The 23496-nt window shown below is 40.5% G+C and overlaps 1 protein-coding gene across 1 annotated transcript; it reads right to left on the reverse strand.

The window, feature by feature from the left end:
- Window positions 1-17250: 17250 nt before the first annotated feature.
- On the reverse strand, window positions 17251-18427 carry LOC138881276 (uncharacterized). Its single transcript, XM_070161491.1, has 3 exons — window positions 17798-18427; window positions 17653-17706; window positions 17251-17556 (listed from the first exon to the last, which is right to left on the reverse strand). The coding sequence occupies exons 1-3, from the start codon at window positions 18425-18427 to the stop codon at window positions 17251-17253; spliced, it is 990 nt and encodes a 329-aa protein (XP_070017592.1).
- Between the last annotated feature and the right edge of the window lie 5069 nt (window positions 18428-23496).

Below are 23496 nucleotides of genomic sequence, written 5' to 3' on the forward strand. Positions count from 1 at the left end.
TTAATCTCTGAATTGTGCTCTGAGAAATCCTTTCAAGTCACTCACTGTCCCGACACATATGCAAGTATCCTACCATCATATCAATTTGCGCAATAACTGTTCATAAGCATCATAGCAACATGTGCATAGCCTCCAAGCTCAGAAGTATAACTACTGAGTTGAAATAACAAAATATCCTTCCTCAAGGCGACGACAATAGCCCAACTAACCACGCAGGGAGAAACATCCCACACCACATCTGTACTATCATTACATTTACTCACTTCCCGATTTATAACCAGCGCTTCACGTCGCATAAGATTGAATGGAAAGGAAATAAAGGCATAAGCCTCAAGGGATCAAATCGTATGATGAGAAAATCAAGAAGGGAAGTGCTCCTAACAGTCCTATAGCCTCTCGAAGATAATTACAGACGTCTCCGTACCGATCCGTAAGACTCTACTAGACTTGCTCATGACTCGTGAGACCTAAGTGAATCTAGTGTTATGATACGATACTGTCACGATCCAAAATCTATGAAAGTTCGTGATGGCGCCAGACACATAGGTCAGGCAAGCCAACATTAAAGAATTAATTAAAAGCTTATTTTAATATTTTAGGAACCATAATTTTCTTTAATTTAATTAGTAAAAAGTAATCTTCACTGAATAAATAAAGCATTTACAACTTTCAATACTAAATATCCCATAATCACCCCAAAACCCGGTGTCACAAGTGCATGAACAGTCACTAGGAGAATCAAATGAAATATAACAATTGTCCGGAATACAAATTGGAGAGAAAGTAAATACAATACTCTAAAAGAGACTCTGCTGGCTGCGGGTCGTCTCGAGAGATGCAGCTCACCTAAGTCTATGTACCAACCATGCTGCTACGCCCACTAGGCCACTAGGGATACATGTGCCTATGCAACAAAAATGCACAGCAAGTGTAGTATGAGTACGAAAACAACGCGTACCCGGTAAGTATACAGTCTAACCTCGAAGAAGTAGTGACGAGGGGTCGACTCCGACACTTACTAGTGGTCCAATAATATCAGGTACAGTAAAGGGGTGCATAAACATGAAGCAGAGCAAATATATGAAATAAACAAGTATAAACACGTGATACAATTCCCGTCTCTATAATTTTTACTCAAGCTCTCAACTAACAAGTTCCCTCCGTAACTGGAGCATATATATAGATATGGTGGATTTCATTAAGGAAGTTGTCATAATTCAAATCAGGAAAAAATCCCCCAGATTCACTAGCTTATAGCCAAATGTCACACACGATTCCATGATATATATATATATATAGAAAATGCCGAGGCGTAAGGCTCGATCCAACATTAAAGTAAATTGTGCACTGCCAGAGGGTAAAAATGCCGCGAACCATAGATGCATCTATTAACCTGCCGAGGCGATCGACCCGCTCCCATGAGAGTACTAGAAGTAAATACCCTGCTCGTGAATCATACGTACGAAACAGTCAATTATAGATTTAAGAAATTTCCCCGCTCGTGAATCATACATGCGACGCGGTCTTTTCTTGATTCTTTTCAAAATTAGAGACAATTCAACGTGAAGCTTTTAAGGTAATTTTTCCCGCTCGCGAAATATACATGCGACGCGGCTACACATAGATTTCTTAAGTTATTAGAAGATTCCTCAATTCTTTTCAAAAATACTAAGTTTAATGGAAATGCTTAAAGCCCTAAATTCCTCAAATTAAATGCCTTTCAACACAATTATCACGAAATCTCAATCTTATTTCTTTTACAGCAAGCAATAAGCATAAATTAACAATAATATCAACAAGGCCTGATGTAGCCTAAAAACTACCCGGACATAGGCATAATAGTAGCTATGCATGGGCTCTCGTCACCTCGTGCGCACGTAGCCCCCACGATTATGAGCATATAATTAATCATTTCACCTATGGGGTTAATTTCCTCTTAAATGGTTATAAAGGAGACTCCGAAGTTCCATAACCGGCTTCCCAAGCCCTTCCAATGATTCAAATCGATGCACCGCGATCCAAAATTAACCAAACAATGGGCAAACCAATGAAAATATACCCTAATACTTATAACAATTCAATTTATATAAATTCCCAACTCCGCATTGAAAAGTTGATAAAAGCGCCCTCGGTCCCATGTGCCTAGATTCCAAAAATTTTCGAAAATAAACTTTACCGATAACCTCACGAACTCAAATATATAATTTACTCTCAATTTCATGTCCAAAATCGTGGTCAAAATCCAAGAATACTCAATTTCAAGGTTTTCCTCAAAATGCCAACTTTCTGCTAATTTCCATGTTAAAACATATACATAATCGATGTATTTAACTCAAACTAGTATGAACAACTTACCTCATGATTGGTGGTGAAAATGGCTCCTCAAGGTTGCTCCAAATCGGCTCCCATGGAAGAAATGGGGTTGAAATTAGCCAAACCCCTGATTTAAAGAACCTCAATGCCTCTAGCATTTCCGCACCTGCGGTCACTTGGCAGCTTCTGCGGTTCCACAAGTGCGGCCCCACTACCACTCCTGCATTTTCTCATCAGGCTGCCCTTTCCGCTTCTATGCCTCACCAACCGCAGGTGCACTCCTGCTTTTGCTGCTATATGACCGCACCTGCGGTCTCTTCACTTCTAGACCAACACCGCATATGCGTCCCTCACGACTATTTCTACGGCTCTGCACCTGCGCCCCAAGCCTTGCATGTGCGGTTATACCAGAAGTCAGTTGTTTTACTTCTTCTTCAAATTCCAAAATTGATCCGTTAACCATCCGAAATCCACTCAAGGCCCCCGGGGACCCCGTCCAATCATACCAACCAGTTCCATAACATAATGCGGACCTACACGATGCCTCAAATCACATCAAACAACGCTAAAATTACAAATCACACTCCATTTTAGACTTGATGAACTTTAGAACTTGGAACTTCTTCATTCGATGCCGAAACCTATCAAATCTCGCCCGATTGACCTCAAATTTTGCACACAAGTCATATTTGACATTATGGACCTACTCCAATTTCCGGAATCGGAGTCCAACCCTCATGTCAAAAAGTTCACTTTCGGTCAAACTTCTTAAAAACCTTCAAATTTCTAACTTTAGCCAAATGACCCCAAATTGACCTACGGACCTCCAAATCCACTTCGGATCACGCTTCCAATGCCAAAATCACCATACAGAGCTATTCCCAGACTCAAAATTCCAAACGGACATTTATAACATCGAAATGCACTTCAACCCAAACTTATGAAATTCTTCCAAAAATGCTCTCTTCCACAATAGGTGCCGAAACGCTCCTGGGTCTTCCATAACCCGATCTGGACATACGCCCAAGTCCAAAATCATCAGACGAACCTGTTCGAACCTTCAATTCCCTATTCTGAGGTCGTTTACTCAAAAATCAAACCTTAGTCAATTCCTTCAACTTAAAGCTTCCGAAATGAGAATTTTCTTTCCAAATCAACTCTGAACTTCCCAAAATTCAATTAACTACTCACTCTATACCTCTCGGTAGTTTGAGTGACTTTGCCCTAACTGGCTTTGTCAAGCCCAATTGGCTATCAAACAATGCAAGCAAATATGGCTCAAGTCGGGTATTACTATATCTAGGTTTAACCCTTTAATTAGGGTTATCAATCTCTTGAATGCACTCTAATTCCTTGTTGGTCTAAATTTTCTAGACTTAGTCTCTCTTTCTCAAGAAGAACCTATGTCAAAAAGGCACAAATCAGTGTTTGCAACCACCAATTCAATACTTAAAGCATAAATCAAGCCAAATATCATTCACCCATAAACATTTAAGCCCTAAAATTGAAGACCCATTAAATACTCACACTAGGGTTGAGCCACAACCCTAGCTAATGGGTTTAGCTACTCATAATCAAAGAAGAAATCAAATATTTAGATGAAATATAACCCATAAAAAGTAATTACAAGAGAAGAATTTAAGATTAATGGTTAACCAAGCTCTAAAATTACTCAAAAAGGCTAAAAATGGTTGTTCACGTGATCCTCTAAATAATAGATGATCTAAAAATTAGAAAAGAACTATTTATGTACAGCTAAAATTTTCGGACAAAATGCCCCTACAAAAGTACCGCTGACAGCGGAAAATGGACCGTTACAGTGCTGTGACTACTACGGCTGCTCAAAATCTAGCACAGACCACGGTCTTCAACTTTTAACTCCACTTCTGGCTCTTTGATTTTTACTTCCGCTGAGGACGGAAACTTGACCGTTGTCGCGCTAAAGCTACGATTGTCGCGCTAAAGCTATCACTGTCACGCTAAAGCTACGACTGCCGCGCAATTTCACCGCTGGCAGTGGTGACTTGTTAAGCCCAAGACACACTCTCTTAACTTTTCCACTGCTGAGAGTGTAAACAAGACCGCCTCAGCGGTGGACCCTCCGCGTCCGCGTTAGTTTCTTCGTTGTCAATGCTCTTTTGACTCAGTTTTTGACTTGTGCAGGTTTCAATCCTTTATGAGCTAGTTTTGACATTTTTTGTCTATTTTTGGACCAAACACTGCAAACAAACACAATAAGTTAGCATTCGGGAATACTTGTACACACTTTTAATCCAAAACTTAAGAAAAAAAGCATAAAATAGGCTAGAATCCCTAATTATCAACTCCCCCAAACTTAAGTTGTTGCTTGTCCTCAAGCAAATAAAGTAATTCCCACCTCCTCAAGATAAAAGAAAGGAAAATTCAGTTGTCCTTAAGTAACCTCATCAAGAATCAATTGGGACTAACAATTACCCTCAACTCAAATGCATTATTAACAATACACAACCTTTTTAGCACCATGGCTATAGTGCGATACAAAAACATCAAGAGTTGACTCAACTCATCAAGGAAACTCTTTCTATTACATTGGTCATTGTGGAACCCAAACTCATACTCTTCAACTCTCCAAAAGCAAACCTCACTTTTAGATTGTAGCACTCAGAACGAGGATTGTGGAGAACACACTCATCTCTCTCAAAGGAAGGTCATAAGTCCGACTCTATGTACCATAAGTTTGCCCCTTATGTGAGTCACCACTAATGTAAGCTCATATAGGGCTTTTGCGGGAATGTAATGAAGGCTTTTGGTTCAGGGTATTATATATTAGTCTAAGAAGGTTTCATCTTTCCTTAAGCACTTCATTTGCTTCATTTTGGCACACATTTTCTTGACTCTTTGAGTCATTTACTTATTCCTTAGGGGCTAGAGAGACACACTGTCATTCTTTCTTGTTCATTTCAATCCTTTTTCTCCTTTCTAATCTTTCCAAGCCTTTTATCTTTTGCTTTTATTGAATCCCTTCATTTCTTCTACATTGTTGACTTTCTTTTTGAATTTTTGGATTTTTTTTCTTTTTGCTTTTCCTTTTCTTCATTTTATACCTTTTATCACTTTAGCATTCCTTGTCTCTCCCCCCAAACTTATGTTTTTGCCTTGTGCTAAGGAAAGATCGGGTGCCAAGAGACGTTCATTTTAGAACGGACAAAGGTTTGTATCATGGTTATTGGAAGAATAAGGGTTATGGCTCAACGGGGTTGACTAAGGATATCATCATTGGTAGGCTATAGATGTTTTCAAGTCTTAATTAGAATCAAGGAGAGCCTATAATCACTTTTCAAGTCGAGCTACACTTAGGATTTCTCCTAGACAAACATTCAGGGCAAGTTCTAGACTCATTGGATCGAGACTTGGACTTGCAAATCAATACCTCACCATACAAGCTATAAGATGCTAAAGAGACAGAGTCGAGGGCCCAAAACAACCTTAGCTAAGATTTGAGCAACACAAATGGTTCCAAGAAACCACATGATGATTGTTTAGTCAACACAAGAGTCTCAAGGTCATAACTATCACCATCCTATATACACCAATTTGTTTTTAACCATAAGATCAAAGGTAAATGTATTAGGCCCAAGTGAAGCTTTTCCTCAGGCACCGTTGTTCACTAGCTACTATTTACACAAAAACGAAAAGAAAACAGACTCAAACCCTTAGAAGGTTGTCATGCCATCCATCATAGGGAAGAGCCACTCGGTTCACACAAACTCTAACTTTGGAAAGAACCGTGGCATTAAGAAAACCAAAGGCTTATTGAACACAAAAAACTTGTAAAATAAAAAGCTACGAACTGAAAAGAAGCTACTAAATGAAATAAGAAGCTATAATATTAAGGAAAATTGCAAAAGAAGTTATGACATAAAATGCGGAAAGTAAACTAAATATGTACAATAAGGGATTTAGACGAATATACATAAGATGGAATGAATATATACATGACAGAGTAACTTTATATATAGACCAAGATTGAAAAATAATGAAAAATGAAATAAATGGTAAAGTTATATACATACCAAAAGTGAAAAATAAGCATAAAGAAAAAATAGTATCATTATTACAAACCAACTAGCAAATCATGAAAGTAGGACCACCCCCTCAAATAAAAACTAGCATTGTCCTTAATGCTAAATAACCAAAAATAAGATAAAAAAGAAAGTTAGAGAGTAAAGAAAACTCCCTATGGGTCCTCTGTCTGCATGGGGTCCTGTGGTTGGGTCCCTGGATCACCTGGCTCGGGGGCCTGTGGCTGGCCAGAGGTACCTCCCTCAGGATCCTCCAGCTCAATCTCTACATCATCAACTCGGGGCATCACTCTCCTCCTCCCGAGCTCTCCGTCAGTCTCCTACTCCTGAACCTGCTCTGTCTGAGCTACTGGAAGCTGGTCCTGTAATAGTATCTCCAATGGTAGGTCACCAGCTGACTTCATCTTCTCTACCTCTCCCCTCAATTGCTTCACAAACTCCTTTGAGGCCCGAGTCTTTTTCAGCTTCTTTGTCTGCTTGTTCAGCTCCTTAATTGATCTTCCTTGAACTGCAAGAGCATCCATGCTAAGCTTTTGGTTGTGCAAAAGCATCTTCTGGTTGTCCAAAAGCTCCTTGAGGGGCTCCTTCACTAAAGCTGGCACCTGGGGCTGTGCAGGGACTGATTGGGCTGCCACTAAATTAGATAGCATAGACAACTTAGAAATTGTTGCCTGCATCCAGTTGTTGATACTAGAGATTGTTTGGTTTAACCTATGAGCAGTCAATGAGTATGCCGATGAGGAGGGCACTAAGGACGGCATGGAAGTAGATGGTCCGAAGGCAAGATCTGGTATGGCAGTGGGAGGTTGTGAAGTAGTAACTACCACTACTAGCTCTTCAGACTGGCTAGTAAAAGTAGTAGCTTTGCCCTTGGATCCCTTGGATTTGGGGTTGCCTGGACTCTAAAGGCTGTACCATGAGAAGGGTTTCTTGGGCTTTACCATGATATCAAAATGTTTTTTCTCCACCTCCTGATCTTCCAAGTACATGATGAGGAAGTTTGGGAAGGGGTAAGATCTATCACCCTCGTTGACCACTCTAGTGATCACCCTAGACATGATATTCCCAACATTGATCGGGAACCCCGCCATGATAGCATCTACTACAATCACCCGGGAAACCGGTATGGTGTTGTCGTGAGTAGTGGGATCTAGTCTGCTGCATACAAAGGTCTCCCAACCCTTTGCCTCAAAGTTCAGGTTGTTCCTCAAGATAGGAACCCCTACTTTCAACCATGATTGAGTAGTATCCGGGAGAGCCAGAAGTGATGCCAACCACGGGCGGGCTGCCTCATCCATCGCCACCTTCTCTAAGTACAGTGACTCATCTTCATCATTGAATCCTAGGTAATCATTGATGTCTTCCTATCAAACTTGACCTTTAGGTTCCACACCTTAGTTACTTTTGTGCCCTTTTTGATATGGGAGGCATTGACGTAGTACTCCTTGACTAGGTGCTCATTAGTATCCGACACCTTGCTAGTAAAGTACTCCCATCCCACTCTTTCATTGAAGTGCTGCTTCACATTAGGGTTGTGGGGCAGAAGATCCCGCTCTATGAACTGAAGCTCATGTATGAGTGATTTTTGAGACCACCAATCCCGGAACTTGTGATATTCTAGCTCACTGACAAACCTCTATTGCCATACCTCCGGGTTTCTTGTACTTTCCACACCTCCGGTCTCGGTATCACCCCATCTCCCGTCATTCGGTGCCTCGACATCTACATCTATGGGATCCTGTACCGGTGATGAAGTTATAGGTGAGGTTGAAGCTGAGGACTCACCACTCTCTGCTAAGCCATCAGATGACTTAGAAGAAGCATGAGAAGTAGGAGAGGCTGGGGGTGTAGGCTCATCTATCCAATGAAATCTCCTCAGGAAGTATGGAATAGTTGTAGGCACTGAGTCACCCTCTGAAGCCTCCCGGGAGGGAACACACTCACTACCCTCGGAGTGTGATGCAGCTCTGATGTTCTTCCTCATTTGCCCAATTGATTTCCGTATTGTTGGGGTTAACTTAATTTGTCCTCGTCCCTTACCCCGGGAGGACTCTGCTTTTCCCTTTTGTTTTCTTACCGCCACCTCTAGATTTAACCATTATCTACAAATATATTTAGTGGAAGAGTGTTAGTACTGGTGCTAGATGATGTAGTGAACAAAAACAGAAGAACAATTGACAGTGCTTGAAAACAATTGCAGACCGCTGACAGCGGACGCAGCGCGACCGCTGAGGTGTGGGGATCAGACTACCCACCCTCTAATTCTATGTTACCGCTGAGGGCAGAAAATTGGGCGTGACCGCGGAGGTTCCACCACTGCCCACGGAAAATCAACCGCGGCCACGGACCCTTATTATTACTTCTCTGAACTTGAGCACTACTGACCGCGAAAAAAAGCACCGCGGTCGCGGAGGTTGGACCTCTGTCAGTGGAATTTGTTACCGCTGACCGTGGCCATCAAGACTTCCAACATATAACTCATCAACGCTGACTGCAGAAAATCAACCACGGTCGCGGAAGTCAAAATCGGGCTGAGTCAACCTAGGGTTTCAAATTTTCATGCATTTAGCAATATCCTCTACATTGTTAACCCCACTAGGTATTCATTAATACATCCTAACTATTTTAAGCCTAATCTAATTAACACTAAGGAACCTTAAGTTAAAGTTAAAAGAAAAAGAAGAAGAAATTAAAAAAACTAACAGTCAAAATAAAAACAAGTACAAAATTAAAGAATAATGAGGGAATGAAATCTCCAGATGCGAAATATGGATGAAAATGGACTCTAATTCCCGTGTTTGTGCAGATTAGAGCATGGATGAATAGTGATGATTTTAGTTTGAGAGTCAAATGGGCGAAAAGGGTAAAAGGCCTTATTACCGCGTATTTATTAAAAACATCCAGTAGCCCACAGTACTTACCTGGCACGGCCACAGAAAATCACAGTGGTTCGTGCTAAAGACGAACAGAAGGGATGCTTTACTGAGACTACCGCTGAGAGCGAAAAATGCAGCACGGTAGCGGAAAGCCACCGCTAACCGCAAAAAATCGTACCGCGGACACGGATGAAACTTCAGAGAAGCCTCATTTTGGACTTTTCAATCCCACATCTGCCAGCAAATTCCACCTCCATGGTATGGCCACCGCTGACAGCGGAAAATAGAGCGTTGTCAGTGGTCCAAATTTAGAGTGTTAAAACATTTTTCCAGCTTAGTCCTGCACTGCATCAAACATTCCTACACACATCTCACAACCAGTTAGTTCAAAACAAATCCTATACTAAGAAGAAAATCAAAAAGAAGAAAAACACATGGGTTGTCTCCCAAGAAGTGTCTGATTTAATGTCGCGGCACGACGCAGGTTACCATTAATCATTTGAGGTGGATCATTGCCACCACGTGGCTGTCATCAAAATTGCCAAGATAATGCTTCACTCTGTTTCCATTAACTCTAAAGATTTCACCATTTTTTTCTCAAATCAAGAGCACCAAACGGAGTTACAAGCACCACCTCAAAAGGTCCACTCCATTTTGACTTGAGATTTCCCGGGAATAGTCGTAATCGGGAGTTGAATAAGAGAATAAAGTCACCTTCTTTGAATTCCTTGCTATGGGTATACTTGTCATGTAAGTAATTCATCTTGTCCTTATACAAGGATGAGCTGGAATAGGCATAAAACCGGAACTCATCAAGCTCATTGAGTTGCTCCACCCAAAGATTTGTTGCAATATCCCATTCAAGATTTAACTTCCTCAAATCCCACATGGCTTTGTGCTCTACCTCAATTGGGAGATGGAAAGCTTTCCCAAACACCAAACGATACAGAGACATACTAATCGGAGTCTTGTACGCAGTCCTGTAAGCCCACAAAGCATCATCTAGTTTTTTTGACCAGTCAATCCTATTTGCATTGACAGTCTTTGACAATATGCTCTTAATCTCCCTGTTAGAAATCTCAACTTGCCCACTAGCCTGAGGATGGTAAGGGCTTGAAACCTTGTGATTGACACCATACTTTGCAAGCAAAGTGTCAAATGCTTTATTGCATAAATGATAACCCCCATCACTGATGATTGCTCTAGGAGTGCCAAAATGAGTAAAGATATTCTTCTTGAGAAAAGCCACCAAGCTCTAGACCTCATTGTTGGGTAAAGCCACGGCTCAACCCATTTGGAAACATAATAAACGGCCACTAGAATGTATGTGTGGCCACATGAACTCACAAAAGGTCCCATAAAGTCAATGCCCCACACATCAAATATGTCAACCTCAAGAATAGTGGTGAGAGGCATTTCATCATTCTTTGAAATTCCACCTGCTCTCTGACACTCATCATATCTCTTCACAAGCTCACATGCATCCTTGTACAATTTAGACCAATAAAAACCACAGCTAAGCACCTTTACATCTATCCTCGCCTAACCATGATGACCACCATAGGGGAGGAATGACAAACATCCATAATACTCACTTGCTCTTATTCCAGAACACATCTCCGGATCACACCATCATTACAAATTTTAAACAAATAAGGCTCATCCCAGTAATAGTCCAAGCTATCCCATTTAAGCTTCTTCCTTTGGTTAGAAGAGAGATCACATAGAATAATACCGGTCACAAGAAAGTTGGCAACATCCGTGTACCAAGGCATGCTATTCACAGATACAGATAGGAGTTGCTCATCAGGGAATGAGTCATTAATTTCGAGGCCATCACTGGTCCTCCCCTCCTCCTCCAAGCGGGATAAGTGGTCCGCCATTTGGTTTTCACTCCCTTTCCGATCAACAATCTCAAGGTCAAACTCTTGAAGCAATAGACCCATCTTATCAACCGAGACTTAAAATCCTTCTTTGTCATCAAATGGCAGAGTGATACATGGTCAGTATGTACTATCACCTTGGCACCCATGAGATAAAGCCTAAACTTCTCCATTGCAAACACAATTGCTAGCAACTCCTTTTTTGTTACCATGTAATTCACTTGAGAAACATTCATTGTTTGGCTTGCATAACACACTAGGTGAAACATCTTGTTTACTCTTGACCCAAGACCGCTCCTACCGCAATATCACTTGCGTCACACATGAGCTCAAAAGGTAAGCTCCAATTGGGTGCGGCAATAATGAGTGATTGTCAATGTTGCTACCCAATTTTTCCCTATGTATTTTATACCCAAAATATTTTTAAAATAGCATATATGTGCATATATAAGCACACCCAAGAGTTTTGGTATTTTTGTGCTTTTTAAACCAATTTACTACCTATTTTAATACTACAAAAATCCAAAATCATTCCCAAAATTATCATTTTTGATAAATAACTTATTGAATTCTCATATTTATACCAAAATATAATTAAGGTGATTTTTGCATATTTTTACCAATTTATTTGGCATTTTTAAAGCTAAATTGCATATAATTGCAATTATAGCCTATTTTGTAATTAATAGCATTTTATAACAATAAAATTTGCTCCAATATTTTTAAATTAATATTCATATAATATTTGCCTACCTAGTATTTTTAATTTACTTTTAAAATCGTTATTACTATTTTTATAAAATAGAAAGGGGAAAAGTGGCTATTTAAAACCTAGCCCCAGTTGCATTTCAATTACAGCCCAAATTGCACCCCAATTCGACCCAATTTCAATCCCCAAATCAAACAATCCAATTTCAATTTAGCTCGCCCCTGACCCAACTAACCTAACCCGCCCAGCCTCCCCTTTTAATCCAGGCCGTTGATCATTCTGATCAACGACCACAATCAGTTCTTTCCTTTTTAATTCCCACTTACACCCTAACCCTAAATCACTTCTATCAGATACGCCGCCGCTAAACCCTCGTCCTCTCAAACTCTCTCTAGCCTTCTCCGAAACCCTAATCTTCCCCACCGGTTTCTGCCCTGTTTCACCGGAACCCATGGCATCCCAAGCCCTGGGTGACCTATCCTCACCTCCATGTGCTCTTGTACACTTGCTGCTTGAAGAATTGAGGTCTGACCTTGAAGGGTTTCGCTCAGATCTCCGCCGATTCAAGTTTCACGGCCATCTCCGGCTTTGCTCCGGCATGTCCTGGTCCTATGAGCCTATCTCTGACTCATCCGACTCAGATCAGACCTTTTCCAGGCCTTTCTCGCCTCTAGGGTTCTTCTGAAACCCTAGCCTTTCGAGGTTATCCTAATTTCTCTAGATCTATTCTAGATCTATTTTTATTTTAAGGTTTTCCAACGATTTCTCGAAGTTTCTTTCAAAACTTCGCTTTCAAAACCGTTCATCTTCTTCGACTTAGGGTTTCTTTAGATTTACGCTCTACTGTGACTCTCATGTGTTTTTACTGTATTTGTTCTACTATGATTCTTGTGTGTTTTTCTTCGACTATACTTTCTCCTACCGTTTCCTTATGATTTCTTTTACTGTATCTTGTTCTTTTATTATGTTTTCATGAAATGTTTAAGGTCTTAAGTTCCTTTGGGTTTTCTGAACTTATTTTGTTGTTATTCCTGTCTGAATTACTTGCTTTCGTCTCTACACTCGATTAATGGTAAAAACCCTAGAATTTGGGGGTTTCATTCGAGTTCTTGAGGCCACTTGTTACGTGACTTATTTGCTTCCTATCTCTGAACTTGTTTGGTTTCAAATACCTAATTTCTGAGTTCCTGAAGTTGTTTCATCTTTGCCTGACCTTCTGCATGCTCTCTGATATTCCCTCTTGCCTATAGTCCACTACTCACTGAGTTTTGATTGCATGACACTTTTCTTTGTTTTAAATCCAGCCTCGCATGTTTAAAGCTTATGCACTCTTTATAGGTAGAATTTCCCACTCAGAATAACCTCTGATTTTGGGACTGATTTCAGACTTCCTTGTGTAAGCCTGATTGATTCATTCTTTGTTTAATTTGAAGACCCTCTCTAACCTTTCGATTCCCCTATTTTCTGACTCGGTTCATTAGTGATTTTGAATCTCTGATTCCCTGATTTACTATGTACTAATTGATTTACTCCTTGCCTTATTTATTTAACCGTGTATTTCAAATTCTCCCCTATGTATTTACCCCTTATTTGTATGCTATGCACAATGTGTTACTTGATCCCCTTTCCTTAAATAATTTCTGCCTTTTACCGTTCAAATTTGGACTCCTTAAATAAAGGAATCTCTGCTATTGATTGATTTTAATTGATACATGATTATTTTCTTGCCTTGCTTACCATGATTTCAAAGTATAAATACCTGCTCCTCTCTTAACACAAAACACAAAAAACACTTCAGAATTCGAACACACTTCGAGCACTTTTTTTTCACAATTGAACATTATCCAGTTTCAAAAAACTCTCTCTACTACTACTCTACCTCTAATACTGAGCACTCTGCTACTGTCTGAAACATTCTTGAGTTCCTTTTGAACTCTCAAGTACTTGCGGAGGTATTTGGATTTTGATCCTGCTGACTTCTGGCTATTTTATTTACTTTTGTTGTTCTGCTATTCTAAAACTTGCAACTGGTATGTCACTCTAGTTAAATAATACCCTCTCTACTATGTGTTTATTTTACTCCTAGCCTGTTGTGCTTTCTTGCACTATGCATCTACATCCTAGTCTGTTATGCTCTCCTTCCTTATGTTTCCGCACCCTCAGCCTATTATGCTTTCTTTCTTTCCTTGTGTTTCTATAAATGCTTTTCTAGGTGAGTCCCTTCCCTCTGACCCCCTTTTGTGTGAGAGTACAATTCTGAGTCATGGCATCACCCTGTTATTGCTGCCCATGACTTTGAACTAGGTTCTTAAACCCTTACTCAAATCAATTCCCACTCCCTTCTTCCCCCTTTATGTGCTGAGCCTTGACTCAAGTCTGGTGGTGTTCTAATCACCATCCAAACTCAAGTCTGACTTCTAAAGTCTGATCTTAATTTATTTGGACCAAGCAATTGGTCAGGGGTGTGCCAGTCTATACCCATGGCTGGGCATGACCACCCATTGCTATGGTTCCCCAATCCCTCTTTCACTTTGCACTCATTCCTAGTTCTAAGTTCTGCCCCTCTCTGGTAAGCCATGCTTTGGGACCCTTGAGCTCCCACTGAACTTGGATGCCTGAGGGCTGGCTGTTCCGCACTGCACTATTCTAATTCTAAATGGTATCGTGAGTGTAAGCAATACCGGGAATCCTTGAGATTCTTTGGAACTTTGAAACACTTTGGATAAAAAGAAGGCTTTGGAAATTCGGAATTAGTTAATCACATGTTGTTGGGCATTAAGATTGAATTAGGCTGCTCAGATCTAGCTGTTAGTTTTTAATGTATTTATTTTCTTTCTTTTGGTCTGTAATAATTTGTATAAAGGATTTGGGGAATATAGTAAAAGGGTGTGGGAGGGGTTTTACATTCTTGTATCAGTAGGGGTAGAAACCATGCTTTAGGATTGTAATTTTTTAGAAATCCTGCCTATAGGGCTGTTCAATATTTCTGGTTCCACATCACCTAGAGACCATGCCTATAGGGTTAACGCTTCATTGTGTTACAAATCACATAGAAATCATGCCTATAGGACTTAACGTTCATGTAATCAATGCATATAGAGATCATGTCTATAAGGAATGCATATGCATTAGGCAAACTGTAGGGTTAATTAACCCAATCATCTTTTACAAGTTCAATAACAGGTTTAAAAAAATCAAAATAGATATCATACCTATAGGATCAACATCAAACTCGTCTGATTCGCTTAAAGTAATAATAATCTATTAACTGGTCCTTAACGTCTTAATACAGCAATGATTTCAGAAGTCTTAATTCCTTGACAAAAACTCTCTTGACTCAGTATGCTTTTAAATCCCTCAAATCGGCATCTTTTTCTGAAACAGTTTCTCTCTAAACATTCTGTCTAAATGTTTTACTCAGACCCTGAAATTGTCTTTTAAAACAGTTGCAACTTACCTTTTCCTTAGATATTTCTATCTCTGAAACTCTTTCACAGCCATTTCTGCGTTTTATTTTTACTGCAGTCCATACTTTCTTTTCAAAACTCCTCTGCATTGGACTACTTTTTCCTAAAACCAGTACCTTTTAAATCACTCGCTTGAAATACCTTAATCTCTGACAATCGGATCCGAGTTGCCTAATGTAGACTTTCTGTCTAAATGTATGTGTTGAACTAGTCCGCTCGCCGCTTAATTTTTAACTTAAGACCAAATCAGTATATGCTAAGACATGCTAAACTAAGTGTTTGTTTGGTTAAGGGGTTTACTTGAGTCTTACCTATTTGTTTTGTTCATCCTTATATTTGTTACTTGTTTTGTATGTCGCAATTAAAATTTTAACCTTTGAACCTCATATATGCCTATATCCCTTTTCTTCCCCTTTAGGATTAGAAGTCCTAATACCCCGGGACTGATAGGTTGGGACGGGTACTAGCATGCAATAAGTAAACGAGACTGATCGCGTTTAAATACCTTAACAGGGTGGAAAGGGTAGATATGGATATGATGACCGATGCACTAATATCACGTGCGACCCCTCTTCTGAGGAGTGATCGCTGGGTATTGCATTGAAGTGATCCATATTAATTATAAACTTAGGACTCCTCTCCCTTTACTTGCTTTCATCCCTTCTTGTAAAACTGTTCACATCTGTTTTTCATGAATTTCTGCCTTCTCTACTTATCTTTGAAAATTTTCAACTTGGTCGCAATCTTATGTGTGAATCCTTATTTGAGCCTTGATTGTTTACTTGTAAAGTCACAATTGCAACATGGTTAGGAACCACACTTGTGGATCTTGAGGGGTGCCTAATACCTTCCCCTCGGGATAATTTCTAGCCCTTACCCTAATCTCTGGTCTCTTCATCTCAAACCCTTCTTAAAGTATCCTAATGCACTATAATCATTAGGTGGCGACTCTTGAACTTCCAAACCCAATTATCGAAAGGGAATAGAGTTGTCCTCCCAATGTCGTATACCCAATTTCTGACCCCACGGTTAGAGGAAAAGGGGGCGTCGACAGTCAATTTGTACTTGAGAAGTTCAAAAGCTTTATTGCATTCCTCATTAAACACGAACTTGACATCCTTTTCCAATAATTTGCACAAAGGATTCACTACCTTAGAAAAGTCTTTGATGAATCTTCGGTAGAAACCTGCATGCCCAAGAAAACTCCTAACCCCCTTTGACTGAAGTAGGAGGAGGAAGCTTTGAAATCACTTCAATCTTAGCCTTGTCCACCTCTATATCATGCTTTGAGATCTTATGGACGGGGACAATGCCCTCTTCGACCATATAGTGGCATTTTCCCCAGTTAAGCATACGATCTGTCTCTTCACACCAGGCTAACACCTTGTCAAGATTCATCAAACACTCATCAAAGGATTCACCCACAACACTGAAATTATCCCTGAACACTTCCAAGAATTCCTCCGCCATGTTGATAAATGTAGCCATCATACACCGTTGGATTGTAGTCGGTGCATTACACAAACCAAATAGCATCCTAGAAAATGCAAAGGTGCCATACGGACACGTGAAGGTGATTTTCTCCTGATCTTCCGGAGCAATCAAAATCTGGTTGTAACCTGAGTACCCATCCAGAAAGCAGTAGAAGGCACACCCAGCAAGTCTATATAGCATTTGGTCAAGAAAGGGCAATGGAAAATGATCCTTGCGGGTCACTTTATTCAGCTTGTGGTAGTCCATGCACACCCTCCATTCGGTTACTGTCCTACTGGGAATCAACTCATTTTTCTCATTGGTAACCACAGTCATACCACCCTTCTTCGACACACATTGCACCAGCGAAGTCCAAGAACTATCCAAGATGGGGTACACTACCCCTGCATCTAACCACTTTATCACCTCCTTTTTGACAACCTCTTGCATAGCCTCGTTCAACCTCCTTTAATGTTCTACAGATGGCTTGGCATCATCTTGGAGTATAATCTTGTGCATGCAAAATGTGGGGTTTATTCCCCGAATATCAGCTAGAGTCCATCCAATTGCCTTCTTCATTCTTTGGAGCACCTCCAGTGTTGCATCTAGCTGCACGTTAGTTAGACAAGACGAAAGAATAACAGGTAAAGTTGAACTAGGGCCTAAGAATTCATACCTGAGGTGTGAAGGCAAAGGCTTCAACTCCAAAACGGGAGGTTCCTCAATTGAGGGCTTTGTTGATGGAGTCTTTCTGTTCTCAAGATCCAAAGAGAGCTTATGGGGCACTTAAGAATAAGAGCCCATTTTGTGCAAAGCATTGATACACTCCACTCGACCTTTATCCTCATTCACATCAAGGTTCTACAATACCGCTTCTAAAGGATCCTCTACATTAATCATGGCACTAGTATCATCAACTATCACCTTCGTGACAAGATCCACAAAAGAGCACACTTCAGTACTATTCGGCTGCCTCATTGATTTGCACACATGAAAGAACTTTTTCATCACCTACCTGGAAGGTGAGATCCTCTACTTCCGCATCAACCAATGCCTTCCCAGTTTCAAGGAAAGGTCTTCCCAATATTATCGGCACCTCATAGTCGACCTCGCAATCCAAAATTACAAAGTCAACACGCAAAATAAACTTGTCCACCTGAATAAGAACATCATCAATAATACCAAGTGGCCTCTTCAATGTTCTATCCGCCATTTGCAATCTCATTGAAGTAGATCTCGATTGACTAATACCCAAAGTTCTGAACACGGAGTAAGGCATCAAATTAATATTTGTTCCCAAATCACATAATGCCTTTGCAAAATCCACACTCCCAATGGTACATGGAATGGTGAAAGTGCCAGGATCTTCAAGCTTCGGAGCCATCGAGTGCATAATTTCACTTACTTGATGAATCATTTTGGTGGTCTCACAATCCATGGATCTATTTTTAGTCACCAAGTATTTCATGAACTTGGCGTAACCCGGCATTTGCTCAAGAACTTCCACCAAAGGAACATTGATCGACAAGTTTTTCATCATCTTAATAAACTTCTTAAATTGGTTTTCATTCTTTTGCTTCGCAAGTCTTTGAGGGTAAAGCGGAGGAGGCCTTGGAAAGGGAGCCTTATCCTTGGGTACTACCATTTCTGGTATGTCTATTACGTGTTCCCTAGACGGGTTCACATCATTTTAAGTCTCCACCTCATTATTATGAATATAAATTCTCACTTCCGCATTCAAATTCTCTTCACTCACTTGCTTATCAACTATAGGAATATCATCATCTTGCACTTCAACCTCATCACTCACAACTTCCTCTTGCTTGGAGGTATTCACATCACCACCTCGACCGCTTCTTGTGATCACCACCATTGCATAGCCGATATTGTTCCCACCCTTCGGGTTTACTACCGTATCACTAGGTAGAGCCCCCTTAGGGTGAGTATTCAAAGATTCCAAAATCTAGCCAAGTTGAACCTCCAAGTTTCGGATTGAAGTATTATGGGATGCCAACTGGGCATCAGAGTTGGCATTCTTTTTCATCATTTATTCAAACATCATCTCGATCCTTCACATCTCATTGGTTGACGAGCTAGGACCTTGGGACGGAAATGGAGACGGGTTGTTTGGTTATTGATACATCGGAGGTCTTTGAAAGCCTTTCCCCCGATTCCCTTGATTGCCATTATTCCAACCCCCTTGATTGTTGTTTCCTCCCCAATTGTTGTTGTTGCCACTCTAGTTGCCCTAGTTGTTCTGATTGCCCCAATTCTGATTGTTGTCCCCCCAATTGCTATTTCCTGGTTGGTTTTGATTTCCCCCATTTACTTGGGATCTCCACTATTGTTGTTGGTTAGGAGCATTGCCCCTTTGTCCTTGATAATTGTTTACGTACTAGACTTCTTCACTTTGCTCATCATACCAATCATCTTAGTTGAAACCACCACTACCCTGCTCATATTGATCTGGACTACCTTGACCTTGTTGACCTCTTTATCGCCTCTTGTTGGCCAACATGTTGACACCTTCCATAGAATTTACTTGTCTCGGTGCTTGAACTTGTTGCAATTGAGCTTTTGCCAATTGGTTCATTGTTGTAGTTAACTCTGTTATTGCCTGGCCATGGTCATGGAGCTCTTTATGCAGGTGAATGACAGTCGGATCACCCTGTGGCACATTAGCTCAACTTTGACAAGTTGAGGAAGTATCTGCCATCTCATACAATATCTCACACGCCTCAGCATAAGGTGTGTTCATAAAATTTCCTCCTACTAGTTGGTTCACTACACACTGATTGGTCGTGTTAATGCCATGGTAGAATGTCTGCTGGATCATTGCTTCGTTCATGTCATGGTTCGAAAATTCTTTCACCATTGTCTGATATCTCTCCCATATCTCATGAAGTGGTTCATTAGATTCCTGTTTGAAGGCCAAAATCTCATCTCTCAAGGTCACCATATGCTCCAGCGAGAAAAACTTAGCTATAAACTTATCCGCCAACTCATCCCACGAGTGATGGAATGGTTGGGAAGCCTTTCGAGCCAGTCCAAAGCTTCCCTCTGGGTGAAAAAGGTAACAATCTCAATCTCAATACATCATCCAACGCATTGGTCTGTTTACTTCCCCAACAGGTATCCACAAAGCCTTTAAGATGTTTATATGCATTCTGATGGGGAGCACCTGTGAAGTACCCTCGCTGCTCCAATAGAGTCAACATCACATTTGTAATTTGGAAATTGCCCGCCCGGATCCGGGGTGGGACAATTGCACTTGCATATCCTTTATTTGGAAGCACCCGAGGAGTGACTCTTGGAGGAGGCAGGGGAGGGTCTAGAACATTGTCATTGGCTTGGCGGCCTCTTCTTTGACCTTGAGGTACTAGAGGCACCTCATCTTCACCATTATCATCTACCTCCTCACCCGACAGAACATTTCCTAGAGGATCATTGTTTTCCATTTTGTACCTGAATTGATAACACACACAAGTTAGTAACATAGAAGGAAAGAAAAACAAAACATAAAACTAGTTAGATAGATAGCCAAAACCGTTTAGCTCCCCGACAATGGCGCCAAAAAGTGATCGGTTCTAACCCTACACCACTATAGGGTGGCGTGAGCGGTCAATGCAGCTTTTACCCGAAAGGTCGGGATAGAATTCACAGAGAGCTAAGTTATGTTTGGAATTGGATTCCTATCTAACCTAGCAATGTGCGATGTTCTTAATTGCACTTCCAATCATTCTTTGTTTGCTTACTATTCTACTTTAATACTAATGATGCAGGAAAATAAGCTAAGTATGATATTTTTGTAGGGTTTTCTTAATTGGTATAAAGGCACTAGGGAAGTGACTTACACCTAGGTGGGTATTTAACGGGGTCTAAAACTTAGGGCAACCTTGTTATAATCGGGATCATGATATAGCCATTGCACGTAACTACTCACTCTATACCTCTCGGTAGTTTGAGTGACTTTGACCTAGTTAACTTTCTCAAACCCAATTGAGTGTCAAACAATACAAGCAAATATGGCTCAAGTCGGGTATTACTATCTCTAGGTTTAACCCTTTAATTGGGGCTATAAATCTCTTGAATGCACCCCAATTCCTTGTTGGCCTGAATTTCCTAGACTTAGTATCTCTTTCCCAAGAAGAGCCTAAGTCAAAAAGGCACAAATCAGTGTTTGCAACCACCAATTCAACATTTAAAGCATAAATCAAGCAAAATATCAATCACCCATAAACATTTAAGACCTAAAATTGAAGATCCATTAAATACCCACATTAGGGTTGAGCCACAATCCTAGATAATGGGTTTAGCTACTCATAATCAAAGAAGAAATCAAAGATTTAGATGAAATATCACCCATAAAAAGTAATTACAAAAGAAGAATTTAAGATTAATGGTTAACCAAGCTCTATAATTACTCAAAAAGGCTAAAAACGGTTGTTCACGTGCTCCTTTAAACAACAGATGACTTAAAAATCTGAAAAAGAACTATTTATACACAGTTAAGTTTTTCAGACAAAAATGCCCCTATGGAGGTACTGCTAACAACGAAAAATGACCGCTGCAGCGCTATGAATACCGCGGCCGCTTAAAATCAAACGTCGATCACGGTCTTTAACCTTTAGCTCCACTTCTAGCTCTCTAATTCTGACTTCCGCTGATGGAGGTAACTTAACCGCTGCCGTGCAATTTCATCGCAGGCAACAGTGACTTGTTAAGCCCAAAACACACTCTCTGAGCTTTGCCAATGCTAAGAGCGTAAACAAGACCGCCTCAGCGGTGGACCCTCTGCTTCCGCGTCAGTTTCTTCGCTATCAGCGTTCTTTTGACTCAGCTTTTGACTTGTGCAGGTTTCAATCCTTTATGAGCTGGTTTTAACCTTCTTGTCTCTTTTTGGACCAAACACTGTAAACAAGCACAATAAGTTAGCTTTCGGGAATACTTGTACACACTTTTAATCCAAAACCTAAGCAAAAAGGAGCATAAAATAGACTAGAATCCCCAGTTATCAACTCCCCCAAACTTAAGTTGTTGCTTGTCCTCAAGCAAATAAAGTAATTCCCACCTCCTCAAGATAAAAGAAAGGAAAATTTCAGTTGTCCTTAAGTAACCTCATCAAGAACCAATTGGGACTAACAATTACCCTCAACTCAAATGAATTATTAACAATACACAATTATATGATCCGATCATCGATGGTAAACTCCCCCCACTTGGCTCTAAGCTGCAATCATATCACCCAAATTATTAGCCCGAACACACGCTCAACTTCGTGACATTTGTTCTATCTTCCTTAAATGATCCTGACTCACCTCCTAGTACATACATACTATTGCACCCAAGGTACAAACTATTCACAGGGACCTTATAAGAAATTATACAACCTCCAACCTTCTCACAGGAGATACCCCACCTATGTAGCCTTATGTTGACACCTTTCTTTGACTTCACCATACTACGCAACCAATTGATTTTCCCAATTTTACACTCGTCACAAGCTGCAAGAATCTGTTTCATTCCACCAATGAACAACTAGAAGATCCATCAACAAATCCAGAACCCAACAGTGAATTTCACACCAAGAAGATAATCAAGCATTCAAATTCCCTTAGTATCTCAAGTAATCCTCCCCCCCCCCCTCTCGCCACAACTGAACTCTCAAAATGTAAGAAGTCATTACCAAAATAACATGCACAGACCTAGTCATTTATCCACAATAACCCAAATTATACTAAGAGTCCCTTATGGATACCTTACCACAAAGTGCATAACAATACGCTCCCACTTACACTCCGATATAGCCATCTTCCAAAGCAAACCACCTAGTGTCTTCTGCTCATACTTGACCTGCTAATAATTCAACCACTGCGAGACATGTCTAATAATGCCCTTCTTCTTCCTTCGCCACCAATATTGTTGCCTCTCATCCTGATCCATCTCCATAACACCCGAATAAGTTGAATGCCACAAACTATAAGCTCCTCTCAAGGATCATCTCCCTCGAACCATCAACCCTGAAAATATGAATCTGGCCCTAAAGTCACACACTGTTATCACTAAGGACCATCTCCTTAGCACCACCTCACAATGTTGTGCCTTTAAGGACAAGAAAATGGATACCATCATACTGACAAGACCTACTATGCTCAAACAACAACAATTGAACAATGGCACAACCGAGAACTCTACTAAGCTCAGAAATACCCAATCTCATAATTCTATCAGCCAAAGCTTGAACATCTATATGCCAAATGCCTCTCCTCCATGGGAATAAATGCCAACATCCAATCATGAATCAAATTACCATTCTCACAAGGCTTCAACTGCATCGGCACATGATTAATCACTCTACCACTTGCACCAACATCGTGCCAAGACCAATGCATGAAGCATTACGATAAATTGTGTATAACCCTAAACCCATGGGCAACACCACCACTAGGTTGAAATGATTGAATACTCCTTCACAAGGCAATGATAATAGTCTACCCTCATACGTAGGAAAAAATATCCCGAACTATACCTATAACATCATCACAACTCGTTGGTGCCCAATTGATATCGAGTGCTCGACATCACATATAAATGAGTAGGAAGGAACTGAATTTATAGGCTTCAAGCCGAAATAAAGTCACACGATAAAGGATCAAGAAAGGGAAGTTCTTCCTAACTGTCTTGTAGCCTCTCGAATAGAAGTACAAACATTTC

This window comes from Nicotiana sylvestris, chromosome 11 (assembly GCF_000393655.2).
Source record: "Nicotiana sylvestris chromosome 11, ASM39365v2, whole genome shotgun sequence".
NCBI classification, from domain to species: Eukaryota; Viridiplantae; Streptophyta; class Magnoliopsida; order Solanales; family Solanaceae; genus Nicotiana; species Nicotiana sylvestris.